General features: G+C 37.9%; 1 protein-coding gene across 1 annotated transcript in view; it reads right to left on the bottom strand.

The window, feature by feature from the left end:
• Trpc5 (transient receptor potential cation channel subfamily C member 5) overlaps positions 1-24,826 on the bottom strand; it is a 271,334-nt gene that overhangs the window by 11,021 nt on the left and 235,487 nt on the right. Inside the window, exons 8-10 of the mRNA XM_074063343.1 lie at positions 5,189-5,392; positions 4,542-4,583; positions 1,906-1,995 (exon numbers count right to left, since the gene is read on the bottom strand). Of these exons, the coding sequence (XP_073919444.1) occupies positions 1,906-1,995; positions 4,542-4,583; positions 5,189-5,392 (336 nt within the window). The remainder of the gene's footprint in view (positions 1-1,905; positions 1,996-4,541; positions 4,584-5,188; positions 5,393-24,826) is intronic.

The following is a 24,826-nucleotide window of genomic DNA, read 5'->3' as shown; positions in this document are numbered from 1 at the left end:
AGTTAATATTGGTATAGGGTGATAAACATGGATCTAGTTTCATTTTTTTGCAGACTGCTAACCAGTTTGGAAAATTTTTTCAATGAGTAAACTGATTTCAGAATCTCCTCATCAGGAGCACATCAACAGACTAATCCCTAATTAAGTATTAATTGGCATTTGAAGTATTCCATTAGGGCATTGGCTCTCACAGGTATCTGTATATAAAAGGACCACTGAAGAAGGCACTGATTTTAGGACTCCCAGGAATGAAACTAGAGAAGTGAAATGTCAGGTGATGAAACTTGTTTTGGGACAGAAGACCTGTTCATTCAAGTCACTACAAAAATGTCTTCTATCTATAACTGGCTGCTTAAATGCCAGGTTTGTTCATTTAAAGGCCCTCTTAAAAGCTGCACTCTGATCATGAGTCAGAGTTAAAATACCTTAGTAACTTGCCACTGACCTTAGGAATAGGAAAAGGTAGAAATGCCTTATCATGGACTACAGAGTTTTTCAAGGCCTGATACCTACAGATCTGTCCAGCTTAATTTCTTCTCTCTCCCCCCTCCAGGCTCTACTGTCTATTCATATGGACATATTCTCTTTTGTCTCTGGGCCTTTGTCATTGTTCTCTCTTTCTTGGCCACTTTATCTGGCTCCTCCTTCAAGCTTATCACTTCCTCTGGAAAGCCTGCCCTAATTCCTCACATCCCAGTTGACTATCCCTCCTCTCTGTGTTTCTATGGTGCCCCTTGTTTACTCTGATATAATATTTAATCATTTATCACCACATTATTAATCATCATTCCACAGAACAGGGGCTGGTTAGATTTTGTTCACCATTATACCCTGCACTTAGCAGAGTGCTCGGCACATAGGCCTTCAAAAATTAGTTATGTCTGTAGATTAGGATAATAGCCTTCCTATGTGCTTTAGAAATGCCTATGTATGGATTTCTCAATCTTAGTTCTACTGATATGTTGTGGGAGGGTATCTTGTTTTGTTGTACAATCTTTCATAGCAACCTCTCTACCCACTAGATGCTGGGTCAACAACAAAAAGTTTCTCCAGACTGCCATTAGTACTCTGGGGGACAAAATTGCTCCTGGTAGAGAATCACTGTTTTAGGCTAGTGCTAATAATAGGAAAAGATTTAAAATTTAATGGTAGAGTTTCTTTTTTATTAGTATCTAATACCTGTATAGGGGGATACATTGTGATGTTTATATATATGCTTACAATATATCTTAGATTTATTCCCCTCCATTGTTCTCCCTCCTCTCCCCACTCCCCTTAGAACAATTTCAACAGCTGGTAGAGTGGCTCAAGAGGTAGAGGGCCAAGCATGAGGCCCTGAGTTCAAACCCCAGTACCCAAATAAAAGCTTATAATGGTAGAGTTTCTTAGGATTTTAGACTTAATAATACATTTTGGGCCTTTGTCTTGTATCCTTTAGGCAAAGAAGGCCTTTAAGTCTCTAGGCATTTTCTGTTTGGTGTCTTATCCCTTACCATTCATCCTTGACACATCATTTAAAGCATGTAATTCCCACATTGAGAAACACCCAGAATATTAATGTATTGGACAGGTTTCTTTTGTTTATAAAACTGATTGTGGTGTGACAGATAATTGGTAAAATCTCTCCCATCTACTAGATGATAGATTCTGCAGGCAGTGAAATTTTATGACCAGACATTTGAAACACTGTGCATATTATACTTAATAAATGATAAGTTAGAGCTGGGGTGTATCTCAGTGGTAGAATGCTTGCTACCATCAGGTCCTGGATTCACTCTCTGGCACAACAGATCAACAGACAGAGAGGGGGAGGGAGAGAGAGGGCGGGAGGGAGGGGGACAGACAGAGAGGAGAGATAAAAGGAGAAGGGAAAGAGGACATCAAATCACTTCATGATTAAATTACCTTAAAATTTTCTTCTGTTAACCCCTCATTTGTTTTGGAATTTCTTATCATGGCAGCCACATATCTTTTGACTAAATTCCTGATAACTTCCTGAAATTGAAAAGCATGAAGAAGCATTCAGTTTCCTTGTTAGGCTATCAGACTATTTCCTTGTAGGTTTCCTTGTTAACCTACACAGGAAATAAAACATGCTTAGACCATCTTTGCGATAGAAAATCTTCACAAGATTCAAGCCATTATCTGCAAAAAAAAAATGATTTAAGCCCACTGGCTAAATGAATCATTTTATCTCTGAATTTGGTTGCAGACTGTGGCAGTAAAATCAGATTCACCCCAAAGGAAGAATTTCCACCCAAGCACAAGGTAAACATATTCACATTTACAGACTAGTGAGAGTAGAATAATTCTTAAATGGTCATAATTGATATAACTTTCCCTTCAGGCTGGATTAAACTTTAACTTAATTCTTACTAAAATATAAGAGACTTTTCTCTTTATAAAATTGAGAGTTACTAATTCTGGTACTAAATACATTGTTAAGACATTTTTCTTTTTTTTTGGCATTGGGCAGGAGGGGGAGGGTGATAATAGGTCTTATACTCCAGTCAGGTGCTCTACCACTAGAGCCATGCCTCCAGATCTTTTTACTTCAGTAATTTTTTTGAATAGGGTCTGTGGTTTTGCCCTGGACTGGCCTTAGAACATGATCCTCTTACCTATGCCTCTTGCATAGCTTGATATACAAGTGTAAACCACCATGCCCAACTTATTTGTTGAGATGGGATCTCAGTAATTCTTTTTGCCCCAGCTGGGTTCAAACTGTGATCTTCCAGTTTCTGCCTCCCACATAGGCAGGGTTATAGGTATACACCACCATATCTCTCCAATTTTTCTTAGTCAGTCTACACTTTTCCTTTATTGGGATGGCCTCTTTACTTAGTCTCTGGGGAGGAGCACACATGTTTTGTATTAGTTATGGTGATGATAGCTACCACTTATTGCAGTGTGTCAGGCACTATGCCAGGTAACATACACCACTCAATTTTCACAACACTGTAAATTAAGTTTTACTATTATCCCTAGCTCACAGATGAGGAAGCTAAGGCTCAGTGATGTTAACTAACTTTTCCAAAGTTATACAATTAGAAAATGTAAAAATTAGATTTCAATTCTGCTTCATCCTTAATAGCATGCAATTTCTACACTGATAAACACCCAGAATATTAAACAAATGTGTAAGACAGATTATGGTGAGATTTCAAGGCCTATACTAATAATGATCAGTGCTTTATTTATTCTGTTACTCTGTGAACTTAAAGAAGTCACTGAGATGCCCAAGAACCAATTTTTTGTGAGGATTATGATGCAGAAATTGGAAGCAAAAAAACTTGCTTAGGATTCATTATTGTGAAAATAAGATTTGGAAGCAAGAGTAGCGAGAGAAGGGTTAACTACCAAATACTGTGTTTCCTTTTTCTTTTTGTTAGTTATGGCCTAAGAAGAACAAAATTAGGGAAGTGACCTATAGAATAAAGTTGAATTTCCTTTAAGCCCAGCAGAACATTTTATTGCTTTGGATTTCTTTTGATCAGGAACGCGAGAGATTATTGACTCTTATTTGTGATTTGCAAGGATTTGTCTAAAGAGATGTCTCACATATTTAGATGTTTGATTGGCTTCTGGCTGGTGGAATAGAAGTGCTTATCTGCTTTTTTATATAATACATATGTACGTGGAAATGTCATAATAAAATTTTATAGATTTCTTAAACAAAAATGCCATTTTTTTCCTCAAAAATGGAGGACAGGAACATAAATCAAGTCCTGTCTGGAGGTTGGTAGCAGTGGGAGGAGGGGAGGGTACAAGGAAAGGATGTAGGAGGGTGAATATAGTGGAAATATTATGTACTCATATATGAAAATGGAAAAATGAGAACTGTTGAAACTATTCCAGGAACGAGGGAAGGGAAATAAAGGAGAATGATATAGGGGGTGAATTCAACTATGATATATTGTAAGAGCTTTTGTTATGGTCAAACTGTACCCCCTGTACAATAATAAAAACAAAAAGTTGTCATTTTGAAAGACCTTAAGTTATATTTATATATGCTTTTACTTCAGTGAAGTTAGCTTCTTCCTGTTATATATTCCTTACTTATTATATATTCCCATTACTCTATTGCTTTTTGTTCACAGCAGTTTTTAACCCTAATCACTTAGTTTTAATAGTTCTAATGATTTTTTTAATGTCTCCCATCCATGCTAGATAATAAACTTCATAAGGGTAGAAAGATAGTGTCTTTCTTGTTCACAGTGATTTCTCTAATGCCTATCCTGGTGTCTGATTACAGTAAGTACGCAAATATTTGTTGAGTGGTCAGTCAACCAACCACGTATCCTATTTTAATCTTGAGGAAGATAGCTTTAGAAGTAGTGGTTGCTGCTGATTCAGCTAAGGCAGTGTTAAAGGACTGTGAGCAGGACTATAAAGTAGCTGATTCCACTCTGATGAATCCACCTTTGATAAATTATAGCCTTTTCAATCTTCCTATCCTTGTCAAGTCCAGACATGGCCAAGAGTGGAGTTTGTTTCCTCTCTGCTGAATTGGCCAGGAATTGTTGTGCAAGAAGGTTTACCTGATAATGTTGGTTTTGTATCAGGCTGTCAGCATGGCGTTCCTGCAATTGAAAATGGACAGCGGTTACATCAGCAGTGTTCTAACACCCTGCCTACCCACCCATCCCAAAATATTTGTAAATATTGTGATAGGAGAATGACACATCCCCAAGGCATAAGTAGATTAGAGTTATTTTATGATGTAAGATAGGACTGTCACAAAGGAGGGAAAGGAGGAAAACATTTGTTTTAAAATAGACAATTAGTTTATGCTTGGATATTTATTTTAACTATTTTGGAACCACCATTAATGTCACAATTAGTAAGTTAACATATATAATGCTATACTTTTGGAGGCAGATGTTCATGGCACATTTCTTTTTTAACATTTATTAGTATATATTAGTTGTACAAGGGTGTTTCCATTGTGACATTACCATATGTGCTTAGAATGTATCTTGGTTAGTTTCACCCCCACCATCATACTCCCTCCTCTCCCCCCTATTTAAAATGATTTCAGTAGGTTTCATTGTTTTATTTTCACACAAGAATATAAAATACATCGACCATATTCATCATCTCTATTCACCCTTCCCCCTCCCGCTAGTATCCACCCCTGAACAGGACATATTTTACATTCTGAGACACAGTGTTTTAAAAGTCTTACTGTAAAGCTTCTCAAGTTATGTCTTCTCCGTCTACCATCCGGGTCTCTCTTGGGGCAGAAGGTGTTGTTGAACCAGTTACCAAGATAGAGAAATGATTTGGGGCTGGGGATGATGTTGAAAGGAGGTGGCAAAGTGCCACCTTCATCAAAGTAACTCATCCAAAGCTTTGTTCTTGCAAACTTCCACTCAATATCAGCATGATCCTGTGAAAGAAAAAAGTTCAGGATCAGGGGATAGAGAACTTCCAAATGCACCTGTGTCTCATTCTAAACTTCTTCCTTGCTATGTAGAGGACAATATGCCAGTAGCTATATAAATTCAAATTTAATATACCTAGTAATCCCACGTTTAGAAGTATAGTTTATCAAAGCTGGATGTGGCAGTTCTTTATTATAATCCCAGCAGAAAAAGAGGTGGAAGCAGGACATTTGTGAGTTAAAGGCCAGCCTGGGGTACTGGACTACATGGACCTTGTCTCCAATTTTTTTTTTTTTAGAAAAAATCAACTTTTTGAGATACAATTTACACAGAATAAAATTCACCTATTTTAAGTGTTTTGACAAGTATATATACACCCATGTAACCACCGTGGTAATAAAAACACACACACATTATTGTATGTTTCTGGGACTTTTAAGGTCTGTATGATCAATGTAATCACCACCACAATCAGGATATACAACTATTCCAACACCATCCAAAATTCTCTTGTGTTATCCCTAACCTCTGACAAGTACACCTCGGTTCTTTGTTCCTATAGTTTGCCTTTTTCAAAATGTCATAAAAATAGAACCATACAGTAGTATCCTTTTGATATTGGCTTATTTCAGTCAGCATAACACCCCTGAGAGTCCTCTGTGTTTGTATGTATCAATAGTGCTAAGTCATTTTCCATTAAATGGGTGTACCATGGTTTGTTTATTCATCCACTTCTTGAAGAACATTTGCATTATTTCTGTTTCCAGTTTTTAGCAATTATGAATAAAGCTGGTATGACCACTCATATACAGATTTTGTGTGAACATAGGTTTAATTTGTTTAGCTTAACTGGTGGTAGTATTGCTAGGTCATGTGGTAAATTTGTTTAACATGATAAACGGTCATGTTAAACATGACAGTTCTTTCCCATTAGTTGCTCTGTATCTTCTTCAGTGTTGGGGTTTTTAAGTTTAGCCATTGTAACAGGTGTATAGTGGGATCTCACTTTTTACATTGCATTTCTCAAATGAGGAATGATGTTGCACCATCTTTCCATACATTTGTCATCAGTATATCATCTGTGACAAAGTATGTGTTCAGACCCTTTGCCCATTTTTATTGAATTATATTCATATGTACACAGCCCTGCACATGTTCATGGCTCTCTAAATCCCTATAAATATGTTGAAAGTTTTCAAGGACCAACCTCCATAGACAGCTCATTTCCCAAATTTTCCTTTACATTTTTTGGTCAGCCTCTTGTCAGCCCAACTGGCTTAACTGCCTCAGGCAGCTGTTATTAAACAATATGCCACTCTTTATAAAAGAAATATCCCAGGTATAGCACTCTTCCCTGAGGGAGCCCTGAATCCAATTGCATAAAGATAATCCCCTTAAAAGGGGCTTTTCTAGGGAACCACAGGACAGGTCAAATGGGGAGTTCCCATCCAATGGCTGCCAAGATGCCATTATTCACAAATGCCATGGACCCAAGACTGCTGGTTTTCAAGGATACAGTAGAACAGAGAGGAGGGGAGTAACAATAAAGCAAGTTTAAATACCATACTCACTGTTATTACTGTGATTTAACCTCTTTTTTTTAGAAAAATAAAAGCTCATATTGTTGCAAGCCTTTGATTAATTTCCAGAGATCTGAAAATGTTGACTTTGGTAACTCTTGCCACTTTTCTCTTTGCTTTTATGGAGGAGTTATTTTACCCTGCTTCTTACTCCTCCATTCTAGAGGTAAATCTCCATGTCTTTGTGTAGAGAGAATCCTTTTTGTTTGTCCCAAAGCCTTAAAATCATAAAGGGTGGAGGGAGGAAGTATTGATAGAACAGTCCTTGAAAAGAAAAAGGAATTGACAGTTCTGATATGGATATTTCAGTCACCAAGAGAAAGAACTATGATACAACCATCGTGGAGATCCATCAATAAACAACTTAAGATCTTCTAATATATCTTTTTATTTAAATTGATTCCATTATTCAATGCTTGTGTTTTTAGTGATTTCCCCATGGAGTTGCCCTGATCATCCCTATGTTAAACATTCCAAACGAATATTGGGAAGAAGGCACACCACATCACCAATGTATTAGTCACAAAAATATTGCTTAACCTATTTGTGATTATAAGGAAACCATCAGACAATTCACAAATGGCATGGCAATCAAATTCAACAGTGATTCTTGATCTGTCTGTAAAGGACATGTTTGGGACAATAAGGGAAGTTTCACAATAAGGGACTCTAAATTGGTAATGATTAATGTATCAACCTTAAATTTCTTGAGGGTAATAATGTGATAGAATATGTGCTGTAGTATTTGGAGTGAAATGTCATGATACTGGTAACTTTCAAATATTGAAAAAATAATTTGAGACCTGCCCACTTGTATATAGTGGTCAGTTTTTCATGGGCTGTTGTACTAGGGACCTTAACCCATTGCTGGCTTTTGCATCAGTTCCTTGCCATATGTTTCCATAAGACAGCTTGTAACATTTTTCAGCTTCCCTCAGAGTGAGAGAGGGAGAATAAAGCCAGTCTTTTTGCAACCTAATCTGGAAGTATCTTCACTTTTGTCATATTTTTTCTCTCCCTATTCTTTAAAGGTATAATCAACAAATAAAAATTGTATATTTTTTCTGTCGTACAACATATTTTGATACAGGTACACATTGTGAAATTATTAAATTATGCTAATTAACACATCCATCACCTCACATAATTGTGGTGAGAACACTTAAGATCTCTCTTAGCAATTTCAAGTGTACAATACATTATTATTAACTGTAGTCACCATGCCATACCACACATCTTCAGACTTTTGTTATAGTCTGTTAGAAGTGAGTCCTTAGTTCTAACCCACATTCATGGGGTCCAGATGGCATAAGTACTCAAGTACCAGGAGGAGGGAATCATGCTACTATAGTAGCATTCCCCAAAAATTGAAAAATTGAATGACTAATCCTTGGTGATAAATTCCTTTCTAAGTGAGATAGTTTCTAATTCCCTGTCCTCAATAAAGTTTAAAGAGAACCTAATCAACTTGTCATGATAGATGGTAAAAATGTTATTTTATGAAAATTCATTGTATGATTTGGCACATAACTCTGAGTTCAAAAAATTGAATGAAATACAGAAACCTTAAAGCGACAGAGGTCAACACGAGAAGGGGATCAGGAACCAGTATAAGATCAGTTAGAGATGAATCAACTTGGGTTGTAACACATTTGTACATGGAAGCAATGCTAGGAATTTCTCTATATAGCTATCCTTAACTAGCAAAATCGCTTTGTCTTAGTATGTTTTTGTCTTCTCTTCAACAAAATTAGAGATAAGGGCAGAATAGGTTCTGCCTGGAAGCAAGAGGGGGTGGGGGTGGGAAGAAATGACCCAAACGATGTATGCACATGTGAATAAATGAATAAAAAAAATTGAATGACAGTGGCATTATAAAGCTGTCTATTCACATAATTATTTTTAAAGGCTTCCTAGAACTTTTATAAAGATGGAAATTAGAAATGAATTGATACTGAATTCCATTCCTGAATATTATTTAATATTCATCCACAAATGTAGTAACTAGTTGGGAGAAACACCACAGTCACACCTTTAAAAAATGTATTTCCCCAAAAATGTAATTTTTATGTCTAACAAATTTTACATAATATTTGTGTTCTTTTGGGCAGTTTAGTACTACTAATAATTGCTAACTAAATTCAGAGGAGTAGTTTTAGCATTTATTTCCTTTTGGATACAAGGGATAAGGATTAAAATTTCAATTTATACTTTGCTATGAAGAAATATAATGTAATGAAAAAACAAAAGACCTTAAATACAAGAATTATATAACATTAGGATAAAATCTTGTGGGTGTGGAAGTAATGGATAGTGAAAGTAATTCTGGAGAAAAAAAGAATTATGGAAACTTTATGCCCTTAAAGAGGAGGTTAGTCATTTATTTTTTAAACATGTTTGGTTATGAGTAGCAAATCACCATGGTATTCAACTCCATTAGATACATTTAAATGCGTAATGGTATAGTTTTAAATATCAATATCATATTCTAGAAATTACATACTTTGTGACGGTTTAAGCTTATGAAAAAATTAGATGCTAGCCCTCACATAGATGAGATACATAGATTTTGTGAGTTTGCCAGCAAAATATTTGCTACTGATGAGACCCTTAACTGAGCTTCAATACATAAATTGCACATGCACACACCCACATAATTATGGCTATCAAAACTATCACTGCCCTGAAATCCTGTCATGGGAGATGATGTAAGCAATTTAGGGTATAGTGGAAAATAGGTGGTCACAGGAGCATGAAACTGAGAGGCAGAATGACATTGTAGAATAAGCAAGAGTTCTGGAATCAAACTAGAGTTTGGAATAAACTTCCACTTATTAGCTGTATGACTTCAAACCAATAAATTCAAGTCGTTGAGATAACGTTTTTCTCAACTGTAAAAACGAGGGGGAATACCTACTAAGTCAAATTGTAGAAGTCAATGTAAAATTCCTAATCTGCTTGCTATGTAGTAAGAGCTATATAATTGTTGGTTCCTTCTCTATTTCTTGGGGGGGCGGGGTTTGGTAGTACTGGGGCTTAAACATGGGGTCTTGCACTTGCCAGGCAGGTACTCCATCACTTGAGCCACACACTTTAGGTATTCTAAGAGTAGGGGCTTACATTTATGCACAGGACAGCCTGGGCAACAATCCTCCTATTTATGCTTCCTGCATAGCTGGGATGAGAGGTGCACACCACCACACCCAACTTTTATTGGTTAGGATGGAATTCTTGTGAACTTTTTGCCTGGGCTGGCCTCAAACAATGATCCTCCTTCCAAGTAACTAGGATTATGGATATGAGCCACTGCACTCAGCCGTGGCTGCTTCTGTATTTATGAGTTCATAAAATCAGGAACAAAACTTGCATTCTCATTGTACCCTTTGATGGCCCAGAATAGCCAGTCTGTCATCCTTAGAAATACATTTGTTTCTCTAGCAAAATTCTTGAAATGGAGTAGGTATCCAATATGTATTTCTTAAAATGAACTCAGTTGTATTTTCAAACACAATTCTATCTCTAGACATGCTCCAAAAGGGAGAAAGATGATTATGCAAGCTCCTGTGGACATTGATTTATTTTCTAATATACTAACGATAGCTGGTATCTGGAAATGATGTGTTATTTTTTTAAAAGAAATTCTTATGTCACTTTAGCTTTTCATTTATATGTGTTTTTTTTTTTTAATTTTCTGGGGTTTTTGAGTATCTTACTATGTAGCCCAGGCAGATCGTGCACTCACGATCATCCTACTTCAGCCATGTACTTGTATGTGTTTTAAATAGTAAGCAGCTATGTTCTTTAAAAAATAATTTTCTAAAGATCCAAGGGAAATGTATTTGATTTTGACAATGAATTGAAGCATGCAGTGCGTCAAATTATAAACTATAGGCAATGTTTTTTTCAGTTTAGGAGACTTTCTGTTTCTCCTCCTCCTATCTACGTAGTGTCCTTTTAATTTTAGTTAAACATTTTGAAAACAGTTCAAGGACCCAAACTACTGTCAGTCCATTTTCCCTAGTGCTCAAGTGATCTCAGATTTGGGAATTACTATGGAGTATCTTAACAGAAAATTGACTGCAAACATTCCTCTCAATAGTCTTTTTCCATTCATTTTTATGTATCGACTCATTATACAACCACCCATTCATTTTTTTTTAAATTTCTGTGTTGAGCAACTATCATGTGCCAGGTATCCTTTTGGGTATTGGATATGGAGATATGATGGTCCAGTGGTGATCTTGGGAATACCACAAAATACACAATTACAATAGAGGTAGCACCTGAATCCTAAAGATCAGCAAATAATAGACAACATGACACTTTTTGTTGAACAGCATGCACTGTTAATTGATAAATAAAGTAGGTATGCATTTATATATTTATTCACTCAACAGATATGTGTTGGTTGCTTGCTAAATGCTAGGTGCTGGGAATATAGGAATGAACAATATGAACCTAATCATTTGGTATATAGAAATCAGTTTTATTTCCAACCCTTGACCTAAATTGAATTGCAAACTTGTGGATGTGGCTTTTGTAATCACACTTACTTAAAAATTCTCTAACTATATAATGCCCAAAAGGCATTCAGTCATTTGCATGGGACTCACCTTTCACCTTACGTGATAGACCAATCAGACACTGAGTCTTCCCTTGCTTACTTTCAGTGTCTGATGGGATGTCTTCTCCTACTTTCTGTCCTACCCTCTCTAACCAACTATGACTTGGGAACATTTTGCAAATAAGCTCCTTGCTGGATGCTTTTGTGTAAGGTATAACCTATACAGCTATAGATACTGTGATCTTGCCTCTTCTCAACTTTCCAAAAATTTTAGGACTTTGGTGCTACTATAATGTGCACTTAATGACATAAAATCTTAAAGATATGTTCTAAATCATGTGTGTATCTTGCATTGCCTTTGAGATTGCCAGCTCCTATACAGCAGGCCAGGTTTTTATTTGTTTTAGCTCCTTTCACAGTTCCAGTTTAACATATTCTAATTGTAGAGCACACCATCAAATGTTGGCTTGCTCACATTCTGTGTTATATGACCATAGCTAGGTTAAATGACTATGTCTGTTCAATTTCACATGTCTCAACAAATCCAAGCTCAAGATTATTTTTCTTGCAATCAAACTAGAAGGCCAATTTCATACCAGCTTTTTAAAACATTTTTATTTTATTCATATGTGTATACAATGTTTGAGTCATTTCTCTCCCCTTCCCCCTGTCCCCTCCCTACCCCCCCCACTCCCTGCCTTACCCCCCTTTATCCCTCACTACCCGGCAAAAACTATTTTGCCCTTATCTGTAATTTTGTTGAAGAGAGAATATAAGCAATAATAGGAAGGTGACAGAGTCTTCTGCACTCTCTCAATACAGAGGAAAAGTGGTAGACAAATCCAATGAGAGTAGAGCTAATAATCCTAAGGCTGCTCCTAGAAACCATGGGCCCTAGGGCAGGCTGTTTGGACGGATATTATGGGAAGAGGGGACATTTTAACATCTTTCACATTAATTAATAATTGCTTACTTCATTTGCGTATAAGACCTGCTCTGTTCCTTTTTGATCGGACAACAACAAAAATCACTGTGACATGCACCCAAGACAGAAGCTAGAAGATTCATTTCCCCTGATATCTCAAGGGAAGTCTACATCACTTAAAATGGATTCTTCTGGTAGAATTCAGAGTGTGCATCTCAAGTGATGGCATTTGTTGGAATCATATGGGTCAGTTGTTTAAAATGTAGATTCCTGGAATTTACCAGAAGTTATACATTTTAGCTGTGAAGCATTATAGTTTTTTAATTGCATTTAAGTATTTTACAGATTTTAAAGATATTATAACTTCATTTTTTCAATCAATTTTAATATACAATATCAAAAATATGGTCCTCTGCCTCTTGTAGACCCTGAAATAGAGAAAGTCCTTCCAATGAGTTCTCCCTTACCCTTCAATGTTCTCCTCTCTAATTTAGCACACTTGTGCAATAGTCTAGGGAGAAGTTTATTCCCTCTTCTCTCTAAGGTTTCTAGAAGGTTAGAATTTACTGTTCTAATCATTTTGCTGCCTGATGGAAATTAATTTGATGCTGATTTATCTAGTGTAAAGCTCTGGTAGTGACCACAATTTAATTTAAAAAATTCAGCTGCAAAACATCAGGGCCAAAAAGCACTCTCTCCAGCTCTATTTCCCCCAATGCTCCTTTACATCCTAATACTCATGTCCCCAATAAGCCATTTTAACCCTTCCAAACTGCAAGAGCCCCCTTAGTGACTATGACAGACAGGTACTCCCTGCTGAACATGTGTAGTTGTTTAATAGGTGGCTACTATGTTTCTTTCCTCCTGATTCCATCTTCTGTCATGAAACCGCTGATAGTCCTCTTCCCCAGCTATGATTTCTAGGTGGTTAGAATTACTTCTGTGACCATTCAAGGAATTGGTGTAGGGTACATTTTTTACTGTTTGCTCTGCTTCCAGCCCTTGTAACAGTCTTAGCTCCAGTGTACAAACTCAGGTGCCAAACCTCAGGGCAAATCTTAGATCCCATTCTTGTCCTTTCTAACTCTCCCATCCTCACACTACACTACTGACACTAACTAGTATCTGTCTCATTGCTTCAAGAACAATCTCAGGTGTTAGCAGACAGGAACCAGAAAGCATTACATAATAGGTAATATTTGATCTGGGCTTTGAGAGATTGGCTGGATATCTCCAGATAGAGATGGAGGGAAAGAACATTCCAGAAAGAGGCAACAGTATGCAAAGTCAGGAAGATAGAGAAGGTGAGCATAACCTTTGAAGCCAAATTACATAATCAGGATTTGTTTACATGAGTGGTACTCAAACTTCAGTGGACATCTGGCCCAGTGGAATGCTTACCAAAATACAAATTCCTGAATCCCACTTTAGATCTACGTAAAATGGGTGCTTTAATGGTTGGTGGTCCAACTTTTTTGGGTCATTTTAATGCAAATGGTTGTCAACCACACTTCCAGAAAGGCTAATTCAGGGATTCTTCTTGCTGGTCCAGATAAATTCAGTAGTGAGCTAATTTCCCTACCCATTAAATGGAAGCAGTAATAGAACCTGTCTCATTGAGCAGTTACAAAAATTTAGATGCTATGACAAGTGGTAGCTAATATTACTGAAGCCCCCCCCCCTTACTTACATATCTGCTTTTGGATCTGCAATTAATTCCTTGTGCAAAATCAGTTGTGCAAGCACTTTGCTCTTGGACTGGTATTACGGTAGTGAACAAGACAAAGTCCCTATCATCAGTGGGGATTGTTACTACAGGGGAAGCCTAAGAATAAACAAACAGAGATGAATCCATTAAAATTATTTTGTTATTTCTAGTACTGGAGTTTGAACTCATGCCCTCTTGTTAGACAAGCACTCTACCACTTGTGTCATGCCCCTAATCCAAATATCATTTACTTTTAATAATAAAAATGTACAACCAGGAGCTACAGATAGAAACTGTTGGATCACAGTTCTCAAATATGGATCAGACTGACTCTAGATCCTGAGTTCTCAGGCACTAAGACTGCCCTGGGGGAAGTGCACCAGGTGGCAGAAAGGTACCTGCAACAGGTGTGGAAAAAGGCTGATGAGACTTTTGAAACTCTGATGAACAGATCCTTCTCTACATTCATCCAGGTCTCAAATTTAACTGTACAGGTTTCTCTTCTGCTTATGTTTCCTGAGAAAAATCAGCCTTTTCTATTTCAGAAGTGGCCTTTGCATAGATCCTGTATTCAGGGATCCTGCATCAGCTATGTGAGTCATATGCAGTACAGTTCTGGGAGCACCTTCAGATATGGTAGTCCTAAAGCCTGATAAGCTGCTTGTCACCTTTTCTAGGGGTCTCCAGAGATGTAAACTTATCTCTTGAGTTCACAGATCATTCTACCTACTTGTGTGTTTCGTTTGCAAGTCAAGGAACCTTTTTCTTTGGGCAAACAGTGCAATCACAGAAGTGGTGATCATGGTGGTTATCTAAACTCAGATATAACTGCCACTAAGTCACTCAGGTATTCCATTTCTGGGCCTCGGCAGAAGAGAGAGGTATATCTTTATCACCTGAGACATAGGAAAATCTACAGGTCTGTCCCCAATTGGGATTGTCACAGGTCTCATGCACTCAGATATAATGCATGTCTTCTAACTTTTGGCCTCACCTTTGAGGGGCTAGCTTAGTTCTAACCTCCCAGACCATACTTCTAGATAGCTTGTAGAAATCACCTAAGGAGTCACTAGAACTAATTTCAGCCTGACCTAATTCCATGCACATAGCAGACTCCCAAACACTTAGGAAAAGAGGAATGGGTGAACAAACAAACTTGTCACATAAACTCGGCAAGTCTCTACATTTAGAAGAAGGCTGTTTCCTTATGGGTAAAATTCAGATAATAGTGCCTGCTATCACAGAGCTCTTTTGAGGCTCAAATAAGATATATGTGAGTGTGTTTTACAAAGTATACAGTACTGTATTAAGTATGTAATATATATGTGTATATACAAGTTACACAGTGGTGCTGGGGAACAAACCCAGAGATCATATTAGCTGTTGTTATGAAATCTGTCATCTAGGCAGATTTTATTTCAGATAATTTTTGTACCCACTACCATAGAAGTTTACATATCTCCAAACACTAAACACTTGTAATGGATGTAAATCCACATATTTATTTGCCCTTTTTATTAGTGTATACTAATTGTACAGAATAATTAGCTTCATTATAACATTTTCATACATACATAATGTACTTTGGTCATATTCAGAAAACCCTCCATTATCATCTCTTCCCCTCCCTCTCCCTCCTGCTAATCCCCTCCCTCTTGCCAAATAGTCCTCCTACTCTCATGCCTTTTTAAATCTAGATTCCACACTCATATGTATTTCTTAACATGATTGACAAACTACAGATCAGAGATTTCCCAAGTTTCTCCCTATCAATTAGTGAAAAGTATTTATTCATTAACTTACTCATTTATCCAATAAATATTAAGCAAGAACTACTATATGCTAGAACATGTGTCCTGGTTAAGGATGGAGGAAATTTAGTGTTAAATGCCTCTGAACGGATCAGTTTACCTATATGAAATGTATGAAGTAATTAAGAGAAAAATTCTGTGGCATAACAGAGGTTTTCCTAGAGGATCCACTAGGTGATGGACACGTCTGTGTACCTCCAGAATTTAAGGCCAGGCCAATGGAAACCTGGATAGAATTGGTTAACAGGGCTCTAACCCCATGAATTCAAACCTTATTTAATAATTGGTATTGATTTCTCAAAGAATGAAGAAGCCTACAATACTTCCTTTTTTTCTATTCTGAGAGATTTCTGATATGCTATAATTAATAGGAGGGAGTTTGAGATGAATAAATTTCTCATCAAGTCTCTGAGATTAACTCACAATTTTATAGATCCAGTCATTCCATAAGTTCTGTTGCCCAGAAAAAAATAGGAAAGAAAACAAAGAAAAGGCATAAAAGAAAGAAGGAGGGTTCTGAATACAGCTGTGGTAGAGTGCGTGCCAACCATGTGGATGCCCTGGGTTCCATCATTTGTACAGAGAGATGTAGAGCAGGGAGATAGGCATGGAGGGAGGGGAAGAAGAAAGAGGGAAGGGAAAGAGGAAGAGAGAGAGATAATGAAAGGGAGAGGAGAAGGTTGAGAGAGAAACACAGAATTACTTTCCTCCATGTTTTTCCCTCTGACATTTGATGCTAAACTTTATATAGATGTATGATTGCTCATATTTGAATTTTTCTTGTTCACATCAATCAGCTAATCAAAGGAGTCCAGGACTCCCAAAAAAGTTTACAATCTTAAGGCAAATAAATAATGGAGTTTGAAACTATAGTTCTATAATTGTAGACTCCATGACAATGAGGACCAAGTCTGTCTTGTTCACCTTTCACCTGTTGTATCCCCACTATCAAGAATATAGCTCAGCACATGGTAGTATATCAGTAAATTTTTGTTAAATTCATTTATTCACTCAAGGAATATTTCTTGTTAATTAATTGTTAAGTGGATGAATGAAAGAGAAAAGGTCATCAACCAGCAGATGGAAAGAGATATTCTTTGGGCTTTGGGGCCATCCTGTCACTGGCATAGTTGGTCCTTTTTCTGTAGTAGTTACTGAAGATAGAGTATGACAACTATTGATATGCCTGATGAATGCCCAAGATAGGTGAAATCTGGGATACACAGTAGCAGGCTCAGGCATCTGTCCTATTTGGTTACTTTTTGGTACTGGGGAAAAAAAATCCACATCTTTTCATGTGTCTCCCAATTCCTACGTGCATCTTTGTTAGTCACCAAAATTATTAACAGGCAGTAGCAGGCATTGAAGGCTATTGCTAAGCAGAGAACTGCCCAACTATGCCATGAGGAGAAGGGCTCTGACCCCCAGCTGATTCTGACTCTCAGACACCTTACTGACAAAACCAGGAACATTAATGCAAAATGATCAATAAATTTGTTTCTATGTCAGACCACCAGAAGGTGGGCCAGACCAGGCCCAAGATGTGAAGTCTGAAAAATCAGTCTTTGGTGCTCACTACATCACTTGCAGAGAAAATGCTCTGTCCTCTTTCCCCTAAGCTGGACATTAGACAGTCCATTTCTAGGGTGGGTAGAATGTCAAAGAGAGGTGTTAGGCATGCAAGAGCAGTTTGGGAAAGAAAAGGTGTTGAGATGTCCCCAAGCAGGATGCATAAGTTGAAAGAGGAGTTTTTGTCATGCACATGACCTTAATAGCTGACATGTTTACCTCCTGTGGGCATGGTGATCTTAAGACACTTGTCTGAATGTATATTTGGAGAGGCTGGGAGAATTAAGGACAGAGTAGAGGGGAAACTGGGTGGTTGAAGTAACTCTGGTAGACACACAAAAGGAGTAAAATAGAGTTAGTTGGGTGTATGTGTATGATGATGGGCATCTTGGCTTAGGAAATAGGGCAGTTAGTCTTAGAACCAAGTGAAATGCTCCTTAGAGGATGCCTTTGGTTAGAACCTAGGGGACAGTTAGCAAGTCAGTCAATCAAGAAAGATGAAGCTTGGGAAGTCTGAGGTTGGGTAGAGGTGAGTATCGTATCTACATCAGGACATGGGACTTGGGGATACAGGCAAGATGGTCAGGAAGTTATGGTATTGTTGTTACTTTGGTTCAGGTGCAGAACTTACTAAGAGTTTGTCATTGGCTATTATAAAAAAATGCTAGTGAGGATGTGGAAAAAAGGGAATTCTCATATACTGTTGCTATGAATGAAAATTATAACCATTATGGAGAGCAGGTTTTTCAAAAAACTGAAAATAGAACTACCATATGATCCAGATATCAGACTTCTGGGTGTATGGCCAAAACAAATGAAATCAGCATACCAAAGAGATACCCACACCCTCGTGTTTATTGTGGCACTGTTCACAATAGCTAAGATACAGAATCAGCTTAGATTCTTATCAACAGATGAATAGGGGAGGATCCAAGATGGTGACTGGGGTGCAGATGCAGACAGCGTGAGCTCTGTGAATCAAAAACCTTACTGAGAAGCTAGAGCCACACATGGTGGAAATAAAGCACCAAGGAGAATCAAAACTTCTATACCCTGAACCCCTAGCCTGTAGAAAGCTTCTCCATGCACCTTACACTGAGAAAATGGGAGGGCTGCAGCCACCGCCAGCCACTGGCTGAATGGAGACATTCAGCAGACCAAACAGGTGAGTAGCAAGTGTCACACAGTATTCCCCCAGCCACCCCTGGGATAAACCAGCATAGCCCCCTGGACAGACTGACCCCCCCCACACACACAAAAAAAAAATTGAATAAACAACGAACTGAAAACTAGCACACAGCAGAGGGGGCAGGAACCCTGAAAGTGCACTAGAGAGGGGGGAGAGACAAGGAACTAATTTCTGTGCAAACTATCAGTAAATGGCTGGAAAGGCAGGAAGGCTGACAGCAGGCAGGTTATAAGCCACTGCCTAAAGTAGGGCAGGTAGTGGATGACAAAGCTCATCTCCTGAGCCAGTGAGCAACACCCAAAATCGAATGGTTCTGCTGCAAAATTGAAAAACAAACAGCAAACCATCACGACATGCTGACAGCAGGGGGCCAGCTGACAGATCACTGACCTTGCCCCAAAGAAAGGGGGCAAGGCAAAGAAGCCCCCAGTAAACAAGCACAGTGAAAAGCAAACTCCTAAGCAGGACAGCTGGTGGAGCTGATCTCCTGAACCTGAGGACAGCATGCAAACTTAAACTGCCAAACCCCACTGAGTGAGGAGCTGACCAAGCTGCTGCCACTGAAGATAGAAGAACAAAACACAACCCACAAACCAACCACCTGGCAAGACTATGACAGAGCTTCTGTTTAAATACCAACACCAGTACTGGATGCTGGAGGAGTAGCACCAGAACTTAAACTAAGGCTGAAATTCTATTCTTCCTGAACCTGGAGTTTTGTTTGTTTGTTTTGTCTCTTGTTTGTTCATCTCTCCCCATTGGTTTTTTTTTTTTTAGTTTTATTGTGAATTATACCCAGACCAGGGACAGAAATAGCACACACACACACACTTAACTAAAAACCCAATACAGCCACAAAACAAAATTAAACCAAGGGAAAGAAAACAGGTGACTGAAACCACCAACTAGCTTATCAAAAACATAGTTGCACAGTACCAAGTGGAGCAATGGGGAGAAGAAAAAGGGATGGAAACCCCCCCAAAAATAATTTAATGCAGGATTCAGAGGGAAATAAAATGGATACCCAGTTCTGGACTCCAACAAAACAAAGATAAATGACTGCAAGAAACCTAACAATGTCCACAAGAACAACCTCAAAGAAGAAATCCTGCAAGTAATCACTGAGAATTTCATGGAGATGTTACTAGACATGGTTAACCAAAATGAACAAGAGGCACTCAAGAAACTCAAGACACCAAAAGTAAAGAATATGAGAAGACAAATAAATGAACTCATATAAGACCTAAATAAACACCAAAGAGAAAAAAAAACACTATAAATAAAGAGATAAATGAATCAAAGATGAAAATTGAAAATATTAAAGAGGAAGTGACCCATAATATGGAAAACTTCAGAAAAAAAGAATGAAACAGAAATACAAAACACAATGGAAGGCCACTCCAGCAGACTAGAACAAGCAGAAGACAGAATGTCAGAACTTGAAGATGAAATGGAAATTAAAAGATAAACTGAAGAGCTATTAGTCAAACAACTCAAGACATGTGAAAGGAATATGCAAGAACTCACTGACTCCATCAAAAGACCAAACCTGAGAATCATGGGCATTGAAGAAGGAGAAGAGGTGCAAGCAAAAGGAATTTGTAATATATCAAAAAAATAATAACAGAAAATTTCCCAAATCTAGAGAAAACTGTCCCCACTCAGGTACAGGAAGCCTCCAGGACACCAAACAAACTTGACCAAAATAGAACTATCCCACAACATATCATTAAAACAACAAGCTATGTCTCAAACTCCTAGAAAAACAAGAATAAGCAAATCCCAAAACAAGCCAAAGGAGAGAATTAATAAAAATAAGGGCCAAAATTAATGAAATAGACCCCTGGCAGACCTGACTAAACTGAAGAGAGAAAAAACCCAAATCAGTAAACTCAGAAATGCAAAAGGGGAGATGACAACAAACACCACAGAAATCCAGGAAATTGTCAGAGACTACTTTGAGAACCTATATTCTAATAGATTGGAAAATCATGAAGAAATGGACAGATTTCTAGATACTTATGACCATCCAAAATTGAACCAAGAGGATATTAATCACCTGAACAGATCTATAACACAAAATGAAATTGAAGCAGCAATAGTCTCCCAAAAAAGAAAAGCCCAGGACCTGATGGATTCTCAGCTGAATTCAATCAGACCTTTAAAGAAGAACTAATACCAACCCTCCTTAAACTGTTCCATGAAATAGAAAGGGAAGGAACACTACCTAACTGATTTTATGAAGCCAGTATTACACTCATCCCCAAACCAGACAAAGACACCTCCAAAAAGGAGAACTATAGGCCAATCTTCTTAACACTGATGCAAAAATCCTCAATAAAATAATGGCAAACTGAATCCAACAGCACATCAGAAAGATCATTCACCACGATCAAGTTGGCTTCTTCCCAGGGATGCAACATACACAAATCTATAAATGTAGTACAGCACATTAATAAAAGCAAAGACAAAAACCACTTGATCATCTCAATAGATGCAGAAAAAGCCTTTGATAAGATCCAACACCACTTCATGATAAAAGCTGTAAGAAAACTAGGAACAGAAGGAAAGTACCTCAACATTGTAAAGGCTATATATGACAAACCTATAGCCAACATCATACTTAATGGAGAAAAACTGAAACCATTTCCCTTAAAATCAGGAATGAGACAAGGGTGCCCACTATTCCCACTCCTATTCAACATAGTCATGGAATTCCTTGCCAGAGAAATTAGACAAGAAGAAGAAATAAAAGGACTATAAATAGCTAAAGAAACTGTCAAAATCTCCCTATTTGCAGAAAACATGATCCTGTATCTTAAACATCCAAAAAACTCTGCCCAAAAACTCCTAGACATCTTAAACAGCAACAGCAAGGTGGCAGGATACAAAATCAACTTACAAAAATCATTAGCTTTTCTATATAACAACAACAAACAAATTGAGAAAGAATATATGGAAATAATTCCATTTACAGTAGCCTCAAAAAAATCAAATACTGAGGAGTAAACTTAACAAAGGATGTCAATGACCTCTACAAGGAGAACTACAAACCCCTGAAGAAAGAGATCGAGGAAGATTACAGAAGGTGGAAAGACCTCCCATGCTCATGGATTGGTAGAATCAACATAGTAAAAATGGCTATACTACCAAAAGCAATCTACATGTTTAATGCAATTCCCATCAAAATCCCAATGACATTCATCACAGAAATTGAAAAATCTACCATAAAGTTCATTTGGAAACACAAGAGACTTCAAATAGCCAAGGCAATACTCAGCAAAAAGAGCAATGCTGGAGGTATCACAATACCCAACTTTAAACTGTATTACAAAGCAATAGCAATAAGAACAGCATGGTACTGGCACAAAAACAGACATGAAGACCAGTGGAACAGAATAGACGACCTGGATATGAATCCACACAGCTATACCCACTTTATTTTTGACAAAGGAGCCAAAAACATACGATGGAGAAAAGACAGCCTCTTCAACAAATGTTGCTGGGGAAAGTGGTTACCCGTCTGCAAGAAGCTGAAACTAGATCCATGTCTATCACCCTGTACTAGTATCAACTCAAAATGGATCAAGGACCTTAATATCAGACCCGAAACTCTGGTGTTAGTACAGGAAGGAGCAGGAAACACTCTGGAAGCAATAGGTATAGGCAAGGACTTCCTCAGTAGAACCCCAGCAGTTCAGTAAATAAGAGAAAGGATGGACAAATGGGACTACATAAAATTAAAAAGCTTTTGCATGACAAAAGAAATGGTCTCTAAACTGAAGAGACCACCCACAGAGTGGGAGAAAATATTTGCCAGCTATACATCAGACAAAGGGCTGATAACCAGAATATACAAGGAACTTAAGAAACTAAACTCTCCCAAAATTAATGAACCAATAAAGAAATGGGCAACTGAACTAAACAGAACTTTCTCAAAAGAAGAAATTCAAATGGCCAAAAAACACATGAAAAAATGCTCACCATCTCTGGCCATAAAGGAAATGCAAATCAAAACCACGCTAAGATTCCACCTTACCCCTGTTAGAATAGCTATCATCAAAAACACCACCAACAAAGGTGTTGGCGAGGATGTGGGGAAAAAGGAACCCTCATACACTGCTGGTGGGAATGTAAGCTGGTGCAACTACTCTGGAAAACAATATGGAGGCTTCTTAAAAATCTAAACGTAGAACTGCCATATGATCCAGCAATCCCACTCCTAGAGATTTACCCAAAGGAATGCAACACAGCTTACTCCAGAGGCACCTGCACACCCATGTTTATTGCAGCACTATTCTCAATAGCCAAGTTATGGAAACAGCCAAGATGCCCCACTACTGACGAATGGATTAAGAAAATGTGGTATTTATACACAATGAAATTTTATTCAGCCATGAAGAATGAATGAAATCTTATCATTCGCAAGTAAATGGATGGAACTGGAGAACATCATCTTGAGCCAGGTTAGCCAGGCTCAGAAGACCAAAAATGGTATGTTCTCCCACTTATGCTGACTTCAGATCTAGGGCAAATGCAGTAGTGTTATTGGACTTGGGTCACACTCTAAGGGGAGAGCACCTACGGAAGGAATGGGGATAGGTAGGAAACCCAAAACTTGAAAGTGTTTGATGTCCCCACTGCAAGAGTAGCTAATACAATAACCTTAAAATGACAGAGGTCAGTATGGGAAGGTGACCGGGAAGTAGTGAAGAGGTCAGGTAGAGATGAATCAATTCGGGTTGTAATACACTTGTCTCTTTTTTTGTGGTGAAACTGAGGTTTGAACTCAGGGCCTCACACTTGCTAGGCAGGTGCTCTACCATTTGAGCCATTCCTCCACCAGAGGTGTTTTGTTTTTTTTGTTTGGTAGCCCTGGGGTTTGAACTCAGGGCCTCATGCTTCCTAGGCTGTCGGTCTACCATTTAAGTCACTCCGCCAGCCCATGTAATACACTTGTGCTTGGAAGGAATGCTAGGAATCTCTCTGTATAGCTATCCTTAACTAGTAAAAACACTTTTTCTTATTATTGCTTATGTCTACTCTTCAACAAAATTGGAGAAAAGGGCAGAAAAGGTTCTTCCTGGAAGTGAGGGGGGTGGGGGAGAGAGGGAGGGGGTGGGGGATATGGGGGAGAAATGGCCCAATGTATGCACATATGAATAAATGAATAAAGAAAAAACAGATGAATGGGTACAGAAAATGTGGTATATAATAATGGAATATTATTCTGCCATAAAGTAAAATGAAATCTTGTCATTTGCAGCAAAATGAATGGAAATGGGGGACATTATGTTAGGTAAAATAAACCAGACCTAGAAATACAAGTACCACATGTACTCTCTTGTAATTAGTAGCTTAAATAGGTTAATCTGAATGCAGATAGTGATTACTAGAGTTTGGAAGGGGGAGAAGGAGGGTGGATAAAAGGAGGCTCGAATTGATTAGTGCATACTGTATGTGTGTGTTGAAATACCACACTGAACCCCATTAATATGTACAATTTATACATTAATAAAACATGAAAAATTGTATGCATCTCTCTGTCTCAGTTTCCTCCCCTATAAAATGGAATTAATAAAAGTACTTACCTGATGAGGTTGTTGTGAAGATTTAATGAGATAATATGGGGCAAAGAGGACTTCATTCCCATTTGAAAGTAATTTCAAGTAGAAGAAAAGGAATAAGTAATTTCTGAGGGGCAGAAAGGAGTGAAGCCAACACCTTATAGTCTTACTGCCTCCAATAAACACCAGGTCACATTCTGTGGGTCTGCAAGCTAGTTCCTTGTGGAAAATGAGAGCTAATATCTCATGGCCACTTTTCTGTCTTTCCAAATTTGACCCATCCTTCAAGGCTCATATCAATTTACACTTCTTAATTCTACCTCACAACAATCCAGTCAAATAGATAGTGGTTGGGGTACAGTCAGGAAAACAGAAATAACTGAGTCGTTTCAAACCTTACATACTTAATACAGGAGCTGGTTACATGAGTGATGGAAAAGCTAAACAGGTGATAGGCAATTCAGAGTTTAACAATAACAGGAAGCCCCTATTATCCCTACAGTTTGAGGAGCAATAGGAAGAGGTA

This window comes from Castor canadensis, chromosome X, assembly GCF_047511655.1.
Source record: "Castor canadensis chromosome X, mCasCan1.hap1v2, whole genome shotgun sequence".
NCBI lineage: Eukaryota > Metazoa > Chordata > Mammalia > Rodentia > Castoridae > Castor > Castor canadensis.
Note: the sequence above shows the minus strand (reverse complement) of the source record. Positions and strands in the feature narration are given on the sequence as shown.